General features: G+C 31.2%; 2 protein-coding genes across 2 annotated transcripts in view; one reads left to right on the top strand and one right to left on the bottom strand.

Annotated features, from left to right (window-relative positions):
- efr3bb (EFR3 homolog Bb (S. cerevisiae)) overlaps window positions 1-13,755 on the bottom strand; it is a 1,037,141-nt gene that overhangs the window by 181,884 nt on the left and 841,502 nt on the right. The window lies entirely within an intron of this gene.
- mixl1 (Mix paired-like homeobox) lies at window positions 5,306-13,743 on the top strand. The gene is given in 3 exon segments (NM_130940.3): window positions 5,306-5,441; window positions 7,607-7,815; window positions 11,528-13,743. Coding segments are annotated over 3 exon segments (984 nt in total). The 5' UTR covers window positions 5,306-5,341; the 3' UTR covers window positions 12,203-13,743.

The raw sequence follows: 13,755 nt of genomic DNA, 5'->3' as shown, positions 1-13,755 counted from the left end.
TCGTAAAAAAAAAAATAGCTTAAAGGGGCTAATAATTTTGACCTTAAAATGGTGTTAAAAAATTTAAAACTGCTTTTATTCTAGCTTAAAAAATAAGACTTTCTCCAGAAGAAAAAAATATTATCAGACATACTGTGAACATTTGTTTACTCTGTTTAACATCAGTTGGCAAATATTTAAAAAAGAAAAAAAATCAAAGGGGGGCTAATAATTCTGACAAACTGTAAATTAAAAAGAGACACAGGGATTTAATACAATTGTGTTTAATAAAACAAATCCCATGATAGTTAACAAATTATTGCACTATAAAGTTTAACTTCTAAAGATTGCAGAGGTTTCAACAAAATCCTCAAAAACAAATATTAAATGGTCATATTTTATTTGCTTTTCTATTATAGGGTTTGTTAAATTGAAATAAAAATGATCTTTTATTAAAACAATTGTGTTATTATTTTAAAATATTTTACTAAAGTCAATTGAGTAAATTTAAACAGTTTCATCAGTATTTTATTATAAAATATTAATTAATATTTTTTTATATCAATAATGACTAATCTTTGTTGTTGTATGTTGATTTCCCATCAAGCTTGTTAGTGTATGTGTTGTTTCGTAGTGCTTTATTGTAATGTATGAATAGTACTTTAAATATGACAGTGATTTAATAAACTTCTGTTTAATAAAACAAATCCCATGATAGAGTTCATAAATTATCACATGATAATAATTTCCAAAGATTGCAGAGATTTTGACAAAATCCTTCAAAACAAGACAGAATTTTGACTTTTCCTATTTAACATTTGTTTTATTTTTCTCAATTTAAATAAAAATTATCATATATTAAAACAATTTGTGATATTATTTTCTATAATATTTACCAGATTTACAGTTTCATTAGTTTTATAATAGAATAATAAATTATAATATTTTTATATCAATAATGTTTAATCTTATATATATATATATTTTTTATTTTATTTTATTTATTTATATATATATTTATATATTTATATATATATATATATATATATATATATATATATATATATATATATATATATATATATATATATTTATTTATTTATTTATTTATATATATATATATATATATATATATATATATATATATATATATATATATATATATATTTTTTTTTTTTTTTTTTTTTTTTTTTCATAAAACCAACAACTAATGAATCTATTTAGTGTCTTTTTTACTTATTTGGGTTAAGGTTAGGGTGAGACATTTTCATTTGTCTAATTAATTAGTCTCTTAGTAATATAAATTCCACTTCACTGTTTCAGTTGGACATGATGATGACTTTTAAATAAATGTATTCATTTCTTCTTCTGTCCCCATTTGTTTCCATGTTTATTTAGACTTTCCGAAGCGCAAGAGAGAAGGAAAAACTGTAGACAAATGTCTAGACAGTCGACATGAAGCGCAGTGTGACACGAGCAGCAGAATGTGTGTGTTTAATCCTCGATCTTCAGGAGGTGTGAAAGCGCTGTCTGTCAGAGATGCGCTGTGCTAATGGCTGATCATTAGCTGCTTCAAAAGACGCCGCCTGATGTTTGATGTTTGCAGATGCTGAAATCACTCAATAGGTGAGTTAATCATCCAGACCCGCAAACTGATCAAAGTTAAACATCTTCATCTAGCCGAGGCTTTTCAACTCAGACAATGAAGGATTAAAGGAGGCCGTGCATTAAACATTCTCTGGCAGTAATGCTAAAGTCATTTTCTCCACTGATGCATCAAGAAAACCTTTCTGAAACACTGAGATGAGCTTCCAGATTCAGTCAGCAGGTCACTGAAGCTGATTTCTCTCATGTGTCTTTTTTGCTGTACATTTATAACAATTGGTCAGTGCAGATGGATTGAAGAATTTAAACTGCTTCTACAGCAAATGTTTTTGACTTTAGGAAGGCTTCTGTGCTACTCAAATATGATCAAATAGATTTGAACTTTTTCCTTTTGGTCTAGAACAGGGGTTACCAAACTTTTCAGCCTGCCACTCCCAAAAATGACAATGCCAGTGACTCGCAACCACCAATGTCCTCTGAGGTGGTTATAAATGCAGAAACCTTGCATTCAATGGTACACACACACACACACACACACACACACACACACACACACACCAATAGACCCAAGTCTATTCTTCGATACTTTATTTTAATGTATGTCAGTGCTGTAAATGGGCCAAAAAGTTTAACCTGGTGTTATAAAATCAGTCTGCTGCATCTGATGCTATTGCTGTCTCTTTAATATTATGTAATTACCCATGAGGTTGTAATCCAATAGAACTAGTAACTATAAGCTACTATAGTAACCATATATTATATAATAACTATAAACGACTATTTTTTTTCTTCAGTAAGTTATGGATAAAATATGGTAATTATAATAGCTTAATAAAAATAAACAGATTTTTGCAAATCACCAGGCGACCCATCCCTCCCATCCCCCTCCCCTTCATTGTCCCGCGTCCCCTCGTGATGTCCCGACCCCCACTTTGAGAACCATGCTCTAGAACATAAAACTTAAATATTTATCTGACAAGTCATTCATTTTCCTTCGGCTTGGTTTCTATTTCAGAAGTCACCACAGTGAAATGAATCGCCAACTATTCCAGATTGTTTTAAGTGGATGCCCTTCCAGCTGCAACCCAGTACTGGGAAACACCCATACACTCTCATATTCACACACTTATACACTATGGCCAATTTAGTTTATTCAATTTACCTATAGCGCATGTCTTTGGACAATGCGAGGCAACCGAAGCACCTGGAGGAAACCCACGCCAACACGGAGAGAACATGCAAACTCCACACAAATATGCCAAATGACCCTGCCAGAACTTAAACCAGCAAACTTCTTGTTGAGGCAACAGTGCTAACCACTGAGCCATCGCACTCCCCTAATATCAAGCCACTGTTGTTCATTTCAAATGTTTTATTTAAAAGACTTTTGTTTGTTTTGCTTCATTAATGAATCCTTACCAGATTTTCAATCCCAAAAATTTGAATTATAAAGATATGAAATATTTTTTAAAAAATGTCAATAAAAGATGCAGTGTTCAGGCAGTGATTTATTTAGTTAGATTCAACATAAAATGTGCTATTGTAACTTTTACATTTCAAAAATGTCCATTTCAATACATTTAATGTTATTTTACCATTATTTTTCTTTGCATTTAATTATTTTTGACTTTTTTTAAATTCTAATTTTTGCAGACAGAAAAACAAAGTACAGACAGAAAAACCCATCATGAAAAGATAATCAGCAAAATGTAAAATAAAGCATGTAACGAGAAAATGGCGATATGCAAAACATATATGACCTACAAAAAACACAGCAATGGATGTAGAGAAAAAAAAACTTAGCACTTATCAGAAATTAAACACTACTACATTTACACCCACATTTTATCAAACTTAGCAGAATTCCCAGAGGTGGTATATCTAATTCTTTTCAAATGTAAAGTGGAGGTGAGTCCAAGAACCCAGTTTGATAAAAGATGCTTAACATTTTTCTTCCAAAAACAAAGACTAACTTTTTTTTTTAGCTATGATCATGCCATACTGAACAGGTAACTACATTTCGTTTAAGAGTCTCAAGAAAATCTGACCAGCCAAAATTTCTGTGTGGAGTTAACATGTTCTCCCCGTGTTGGATTCAGTACTGGGTTGCAGCTGGAAGGGCATTCGCTATGTTAAACATATGCTGGAAAAGTTGGCGGTTCATTCTACTGTGGCAACCTCTGAAATAGACTATGGCGAAGGAAAATAAATGAATGAATGAATACTCTTGGCCCAGACATTTAGTTAAAAAAAATTATTTATTCAATATTCAATTTTTCTATATTATACCTATAAAAATAACTAACAAAAAGCTAATTAACAATAAATTTAAATCGTATATATTTTAATTATATTTCCATAATGTTTTGTACATTAAATTATAATTAAAATTTTATTTAAAATAATTTATTTAAAAAATGTTAATAATGCTTTATTTTTCATGAATATTGTCTATCATTGCACAATAAAATTGCCATTTATATTTTATTTAACATTTTAAACAACTATTCATATTTATTCATTTTTTTATTTATTGTTGTTTTCTACATTTTACAACAATAGTCAAATTGGAAGTATAAACTCTTTTTTAAAATACTACTAATAAAAAAGCTTAACATTTTTAAATTTGATATTTTAATTATATTTACATATTTTTAAATTTATTTATTTATAATTTTGTTTTATTTACACTTATTTTAAAATGTTAACACTTTCTTTTTCATGGATTTCATCTTTATTATTGCATAATAAAATTGCTGTATTTATATTTTATTTTACATTTTAAATTATTAAAATTATAAAAAAAAATGTTAATAATGCTTTCTTTTTCATGTAATTTGTCTATCATTCCATAAAAATGTCATTTATATTTTTATTTTACGTTTAAATCATTATGTATTAATTTATTATTGTAATATTGTTATTTCAACATATTACATCAATAGTCAAACTGGAATTGATATAAACTCTTTATTTGAAAATGTTACTAATAAAAAAAACTAAATATAAAATTGTATATATTTCAATTATTATTATTATTATTATTATTATTAAATAATTATATATTTAGTTAAATAGTCAAATCAAAATTTTCAATGTTACAAAAAGAAAACTAATAAAAAAGCTAAATAATAATTCGTTTATAATTAATTTTATTTAAAATAATTTTTTAAACACGTTAATGCATTATTTTTCATGGATTTTGTCTTTATCATTTCATAATCAAATTATGTAAAAATAGTTAATAATTAATATATTTTTGCTTATTTTTATTTTATTTATTCGTCATTTTAACATATCATCATCAATAGTCAAATAGGAAGTCGTAACATGCCCAAAAAAGTTTTTACTTTAAGAATGCATTTAATATGCACAAGGATTCAATGAAAGATAACACACAAACAAGACTATATTTCTCCAGCGTGACTCATCGTCAGCTCTGTTCAGGTGAGCATCTCCAGTCTGCAGGAAGTGCCAAGGCTGCGAACTGATCTGAAGAACCGATCAGCTGAACATCTCAAGCCCAACAATACACGTACATGTTTTTTCAAGTCATGTGTATTCGGGTGGAGATCCCATTAAACTCGCACACGAACCTTTTACAGATGCAAATGGACCTCGAGTGTCCAGAATTCACACCTGCCGCTGCCTTTGATCACCTTGACGGAAGGACGGATGACCAGAGAGACATATATAATCTCAGCCGAAGAAAAGCCACTCTTTTCAGGCTCAACTCCAGCAGAAGGACAGCAGCACAATGGCAGTCGTGCACGGAAACCTCGGGAATGGACATTTAAAACAATTCCAGCTTTTTCCAAACGCGGATATGGAGAGGAGGACGGGCATGCACACATCAGGTGAGTGTTTACGCGGGAAAGTTCACCTAGAAAATGAAGATCCTGTCGATTACGCACCCTTCGTTTGTTTTAATCCTGTTTGTTTCTTCTTTGAAACACAAATGAGGATATTTTGAAGGCTGGAAACCTGTAAGCTCAGGGAAAAGTCAAAAAACGAATTTGGTTTTCCTAGGCTACACCACAAATATTCGTAATTTAGGGATTTTTCGTAAACTGAAAAAAGTGATTCAAAGATGATTCCCTATGATTTATTCAAAATGTTTAAGTTAAATGGTTGTAAACTATTTATTTGGCCTGAATTTAAACAAATTGAGTTGAACATTGCTAAATTTAATTTGTTTGTTTAAACTCAACATACAAATAGTTTGCAACAATTTCGCAGCCATCATTTTTTTTCAGTGTATTTTGTGATGCTTTTTAAAAAAAAAATCGATTTAAATTGCTTTTGCATTGTGTCACTCTTAAAAACACCTTTGCTGTCGAAAGCTATTTATTTAAAATGAACTGTCCCCCAAAAATTTTGAATTTTGTTGTTCCAACTTAATTGTTTTATATTCAATCCACTTCGATTTGTAAAAACTAATAAGTTAACTTCATTCCTTCATGTCCCAACACAAATGAACTGTGTGGAATCCAGCGTTTTATTTACAGTCTTTGGGACCTTGATATTTCTGCCAACAACTGTTAACCTTAAAATTTAATTAAAGTGACTTTTATGAACATTTTTAATAGTTTAAAGGTATATATTGTCTGGGTTGGTGTTGTAGACTAAAAAATGTTGGGTTTTTCATTATCAATTTGTGTCGACTTAGTTAACTTAGCTTTTCAAATGTAAGTGGATTGAACAAAAAACAATAAAGTTTTCCCTACAAACAAATGAAGAATTGTTGCAAACGTAATTTATTTTGAGTGTATTTTACGCTACAAAAATCAACTGGTGAGTGCTTGCATGGGCCAGTATAGGATTCTGACGGTATGATATCCTTGGATAAATTCATGGTATCACGGTATTGTGAATACCGCTGTTAAATCTATCCTTTTTAAATGTCTGGGTAAAAAACAAAATCTTTTTTCCCCTTTAAAAAATACATGATATTTTGGAGCTGTAAACACGTCAGGCTAAATAATTCAAATAAATCATTGACTTCTGCTGTCTACATTTGTTTCAAAAACACTGATTTCTTTACTATTTAAAACGGCATCTTTTTTTTTTGCTGGAGATACTGCTGTCCTATAAAAAGCAACCAAAAAAAAAAAAGTATTAAAAAAATCTAACTCATACCTTAGGAACGGCATTACAGAAAATTTTGCCGGTTTTAAAACCTTGACTTTTCCAAGCCGCGGTATACCTTCAAAACGGTTATCTTAAATTACGGTTATTGTAAGTTCTGTCCTTTACTCACCCTTTATTGTTTAATTTTTATTTATTTGTTTTTTCTATTTTAGTATGCTTTTTAATTAATTTACTAATTATTTTAATATTTAGCTAAGATCAAGCTCCTATAATGCAATTCAAAACCATAAATAAACGGTAAATACTTGTGAATCACAAAATACAGAAACTGTTAATCAACATATTTGTTTTTAGGATACTAGATAAGTCAATGGTTACAGATTTTCAACATCCTTCAAAATGTCTGCCTTTTGTGTTCAAAAGAAGAAACCCACAGGATTGAAATGACTTGAGGCTGAGTAGGCCTAAATACTAAGTACTAGGGCTAATAAACGATATTATATCGAATCGCGATAATAGATGTCAATAACAATAAGCTCTGGACTTTTTTTTTTACTCTATAATGATCTAAGAGCCAATCACACAGCAGAACTGTGCAACAATGGGGATCTAAAAGTGTGTTGATATTAATGATTAATAATAATTTTCTGCCACTGAAAATTTATCAGCCAAAAATATGTTATGCTATTTAATGGACCCTCTAATTTTTATGGCTTCAGTCATTGTTTGGGTACTCTTTTATTTATTTCAAAACGTATATCGAAATGCATATCGTTGTGGTTCAATGTGGAAAATAATTTTGAATATTGCATTTTTGCCTAGTAAGTGCATTTTCATTTTGGGATGAACTATACCTTTACCTGTATTTGAGGAAACCTACAGTATGGATTTAGTTGTTTAATTTAAAGCTTTACTCATTGTTTCTCTTCAGATTATGCGCTTCAGGACAGGATGAAGTTCCTGGATGGTGCCTCCAGGGCAGACAACGTCAGTTTGTTTACACACCGCAGAAAACGCACAAACTTCACGCAGCAGCAGATCGACGTGCTGGAGAAAGTTTACCTGGACACCAAATACCCTGATATTTATTTACGAGAGAAGCTTGAGGCACTCACCGGCTTGCCAGAATCGAGAATTCAGGTGAGATTTTCACTTACAATGTTTACAGAAAGCTTTTAGTTGATGTAACCTGTTGATAAAACCTTTTTTATGTGCTCAAAAAATGTAAAATATCGAGAAAACCACCTTTTTTTTTTCAAGTCATGTTTTGTTGAAAAAGAGGTTCTTAACCCTTTAACTGCCCGCTCTACCACAGGGTGTCCGCGGGGTCTTAAAGTATTAAAAGTTGCTAAATCAATTTAGAGTTAAGTCCTAAATGCTGTTAGAAGGTATTAAATATTTGCATCATTTTTGATTATACAGTTGTATAATTATAGTTGTATGCTAATGTTTGAAGTTTTAGGATGCTGTGTAGTTTATGAAATCGATAAAATCCTGCTATATTTTATGTCACACTACTTTGTTTACTGCAGTAAGCAAGGGAGCACCATTATTTCTGCAGTTCTATAGGCGAAACATTCTGGATTAACACTTTATAAAATATAAGAATAATGTTTTAGTTTAGGATTAGTTCCTTATAATCAGTTTTTAGTGAATATAATTAATGTTGCCAGTTCAGACCTAAAGTGGCAATGAGGTCTTAAAATGTATTGAAAGAGTCTTTAAAGGTATTGAATTTTACCCTCTGATTCCTGTATATACCCTGTACCAAATGGTTGACCATATTTTGACTGTTTTAAATAAAGGCTTACACACAACATTGTTGGTTTATAAAACAATCAAGGAAACATAATCCTGTCGCTCTACTACACTAGATTTTGGTTTTATTGTAACAAAACAAAAAGCAGAAAACATGTTAATTGAGAATCTGAAATATTTAATGGCAAACTTCAAAACATAAAGATGATTTAGTATTCATAAATGCTTTATTTTGATTTTTTAAATGCATTTCTAAACATAATATTTCTCAAATGAAAATATAGCTTAAAGGGGCTAACAATTTTAATCATAAAATGTTGTTTAAAAAATGTAAAACTGCTTTTATTCTAGCTGAAATAAAACAAATAAGACTTTCTCCAGAAGGAAAAATATTATCAGACATACTGTGAAAATTTCCTTGCTCTGTTAAACATCATTTGGGAATCAAAGGGGGGCTAATAATTCTGACTTCAACTGAACCTACTAATGTGATGGAAAAAAAAAAAGATGGAGTGTGTTAACTAGCAACATCAGGAGTAAGAAATTCAATCCAAAAAATGTTGTCTTGGTGGAGCAGTTAAAGGGTTAACAATGCATCATAAAGCTAATTAAACGTTGAGTTTTGAAGTATTTACAGTAGTAATTCACAAAATGTCTTAATGAACAAGTATTTTACCCAATATTCAGAAGAAAAATCAATCACTTTGACATTTATGATGTATTTTTCGCAATTGCCCAACACACTCATGCAATATAAGACGTTTTCATTTTTATTTAATTAAAATGAAACGAGCCACAGATCTAACAGCTGTCAGACTTCTGAAAGAGAGTTTTTTTCTACATAGAAACATAATTTAAGGACTACTCTGAAAACATGTTATTGACCAGGAATTTTTTTTTATTTAGTATACACAGACTTAAATAATATATATGGAGGACCAGGAGAGCCGGTAAGAAATAAAATGAAGAATCAAATTAATAATTGAATCATTAAAATGTGCATAAATAAATCACAATTTTAATGGACAAATAGACCTATTTAAATGTGTTTTTAAATGACATTTAATAAAGCACTAAATCAATGCATTTAAAAATAGATGTATAAATAAATAGACAATTCTATATATGAGCAATTGCATGCAAACATCAAACTTGCCATGAAAAAAAAATGAGGTTTTCACCAAAATATGGAAACCGTTTCTACAATTTCTTTTTTTTTTGTGTGTGTAGGCTTGTATTTTACATTACCTTAGAAATAATCAAAAATGTTTTACATCGGTCACATCCATAATGGAGAGATGTCACATCCATAACCACACTTTTCCCTCATAAATGCAAAAATGTCAAGTAAAATAAAATCAATCAGTTTTGTTCTATAGAGAGACATCATTTATTCTTTTGATTAACATTATTATTATTATTTTGGTTGTGCAGTTTGCAATTTCTACAAAGGTTGTTGTATACTGCAAACTCGCAGATGTTTTTGGTCACATCCATAACGCATGTTTATTTTCTTCATTTAAAGTACAAAACATGTTTACAGATTTTAGTGGTTATATTTTTTAGTGGTCAGTTGTTCTGGAAAATATAAACAGATGTTTCAATATAAAGTTCACAAACTTTCTCTGTGAATTTATGTTTTGTGTTTGACAGCAAATGTCACATCCATAACGCTGGAATTGCTCAAATGTTTATTTAATTCATGTTCTAAAACGCTGAATAATCAAACAATAAAAACATTTATAGATCATTTAAAATGCAATTAAATAAATTTTTAAAAAGGCATTTGCCACGTGCTTTTCTCAAGTTGAAAATAAATTGAGTTAAAAAATGCCATTGGACAGTCCACGCATGGGAGCCAACTAATCAACTTTCATCTCAAGTCGAGCTAAACCCTCTCTCACTTGTATATGAAACGCGCACTGTTAAATTGATCATTTGATTCTACATTTTATTTCTAACCAGCACTCCTGGTCCTCCATAACTATGGATCATGTTTTCACACAAAGAAGCTGCTTTTTACTGACACAGGTTTGATATATTTCTCAATCACATTTTCAGGAGCGGCATCAGTTTCCACCAAAATAAGAAAATGTTTTCAACATTGATGACCCTTATTAGTAACCCTGATATTTTAATAATCAAATCATATTAAATAATCTCATGAAATTTTACACCAATGAAACATTTGAAAATTCTTTTTTTTATTTTAGATATGCATCATTCAAAAAATATTCCACAAAACTGTATTTTAAATCCAAATAAAAGTCCAGAAACAGAAACATTGTTTTGCTTGCGATTATTATTAATAATAATGAAATTTAAAAATCTTGACATTTGTTTTTTATGTTGCACAGGTATATTTTTGACAATAGCCAGAAATATTGACTTATCAAAATATCAACTCAATGTTGGATATACTAAATATTTTGATGGGATATGAGCTCTATGTTCACATAACTGTTAACACATTTAACAGTGATCAAAATGTTAAATCCTTTAGTGTTTAATATCTAATTTTTTAAAAGGTATGTATAATTATATGTATGAATTGTATCATATTTGTGTCAAATTACAAAAAAGGCATTACTGCTTTAGCGAGATGTTTCTAATGTAGCGTCTGTAGGACAGGACAGTAAATTTGACGTTTTTCTCTCTTCTGGCTGCTGTTATCAGTCTCACAATATTTTCCCCTTTTACTGAAAGTCTTGATATAAATATCATAATTTAGTTTAACTTTAATTTATAATATAATCAACTTTAAAGATGATTTTCTTCAATATTTTGATTTTGTTTATTTATTTATTTATTTTTACCTCAATCCAAATATTGTTCAATTGTTCAAATATTGTTCAATCCTAACGAAACATATGTCAGTGGACTTCTTATGTATTCAGCTTTCATGTGATGTAGAAATAAAGGTTTGTAGGTTTTATGGTCTACTTTGATGGTAAAAACAAATACTAAACCATTCAAATAAGCAGCTCTGATCATTTCTGCAGCTATCTTTGTCTAAATGTTTGTGCTAAGAATGTTATAGATTTCATTCAAATGGCCTCACATTCCTAAATTAACGTCTCCATCTTCTCTTCAGGTCTGGTTCCAGAACCGAAGGGCGAAGTCTCGGCGCCAGGTGGGAATTTCAATCCCACACAAGACCAGCGGAAACATCCTGACCCCCAACAATCTCCTTATGCACCAGTTTACCACACATCAGAACCACAGCGGCCTGGAGAACTTACAAAGAACCTCAACATTTACAGCAGACAGCTTCCATCAGCAGCTCATCAACTCTTCAGAGGAGAAAATCAGCACCATTAAAGGTGACATATACGACCCAACCACCATCCCATGCATGTTCAGCAGAACCCAGGAGAATCCCATCAAAACTGATCACCTGAGTGTGGTGGTGCCGCGCAGTTACACACAGCAGTACCCAAAGGAACACGAACAGTTCACACATTCAGCAAACCACGCTAAATCAACAATGAAGCAGTTTTTGGTGGAGTACGACAACTTCCCTCCTAACAAGACCATCGGGCCGGAGATGAAGGTGGTCATTCCTCCTCTGCCATCTCAGAGTAACTTCATGATGTCTTCATCATCCCCTAAACACATCGCCTGTTCTGTACAAAACATGTCGGTGCAGACACAACCAGAGCTTTTTGCTACTTTTTCTCCAATCAGAGCAAGCGAAGCCGTCGAGTTCTCCGATTCTGACTCTGATTGGGAAAGAGACGCCATGTCTGGTTTTAATGGCTTCATTTAGTCTTTGAGGGAGAAAAAGAACTTAGACAGATTGAAAAAAGAAAAGACAATTCTGTTATTAAGAAATCACCTTCATGTTACTCCATATCCGAGACATTTGTTCATCTTCAGGACACACATGAAGATATTTTAGATGAAATCAGAGAGCTCTCTTATCCTTCATTGACAGCAACGGTCATTTAAAATACAGAAAAGGAACCAAAAAGTTGACAAAACCTTCAGTGGATCATCTGTAATCATACAGAGTAGAGCTGAACAATATATTGTTCCAGCATCGAAATCTCAATATGCGCATCTGCAATAGTCATAGGGTTACATTTGGAAACACTCATGGTTTGTCACAACTATTAACCACCAACTGACCAAAACATTAATTATCTGTGTTTTAGGGCCTGTGACTGTGTGAGCATTTGGTTAAAGTCAGTTTAAAGCAGGCATGTCCAAACTTGGTCCTAGAGGGTCGGTGTCCTGCAAAGTTTAGTTCCAACCCCAATCAGACACACGTGGGCTAGCTGATCAAGCTCTTACTAGGCTTTCTAGAAACATCCTTGCAGGTGTGTTGAGGCAAATTGGAGCTAAAATCTGCAGGACACCGGCCCTCCTGGACAGAGTGTAGACACCCCTGATTTAAAGTATTTGGGTATTCTAAAAAAATTCTAACTTTAAGAATGATTAATTGTACATATGCAAAGACAAATACAGCGTTATTTTACATTTAATTATTAAATTTGTGTATCTGAATATTGCTGGACTTCCAGAAAATCAAGCACTGCATTTTATTTGTACAGTATTGTTGCTTTGCTGCATTTATCAGTGTTTATACAGATGCTTTCCATTATAAAATCTTTCCAATGTATTTAAAATGATGATGTCTTTCCAAAAAGACCTGTTCATTTCATATGTTGACATTACAACATAATCAACATCTCAATATATATCGTAGAAAAACAATTATAATGTCAGTTTTTCCCAGTATCATGCAGCCTTAACATGACGCTCCAAGAACACTTTTGAGTGGGGAAAAAAATCAACTTTGTTTGCTAATGTCTCATCCATCACAGGTCAGTATGTGTTTACTAGGCAAGCATTGTAATGACCGTAGTAAATGGGCAACTCTGACCTGATGTGGAAAACATTTTTTTTTGCTGCTCTAATGTTCACTGCATTTCATATGATTACAGTTGAACCACTGAACTCACATGAACAATGTTTTTGGTTCCATTTCTGGACTTTGAACATCTTTGGACCATTGCTGTCTATTTAAAGAGGATGAGAGAGCTCCAGGATTTCATCTAAAATATTTGTCATTTGTGTTCTGAAGATGATCTAAACTCTCAGGAGGGTTATAACAAGATGAGGTTGCGAAATAAATAATAAAATGTTCATTTTTGGGTAAACTAAACACAAAGGCTTTTAAGAACATTTAACAACCGAAAAAATAATCAGATATTTATTGTAAATTTCAGATGTTATTGTATATTGTTGCGTGTGATTATGGCACAGTTTGTAAGATGGAGACATTGTACATTCATAATAAAAAAAAAAGAAATCTAT

This window comes from Danio rerio, chromosome 20 (assembly GCF_052040795.2).
Source record: "Danio rerio strain M-AB ecotype USA chromosome 20, GRCz13ab, whole genome shotgun sequence".
Classification (NCBI taxonomy): Eukaryota; Metazoa; Chordata; class Actinopteri; order Cypriniformes; family Danionidae; genus Danio; species Danio rerio.
Note: the sequence above shows the minus strand (reverse complement) of the source record. Positions and strands in the feature narration are given on the sequence as shown.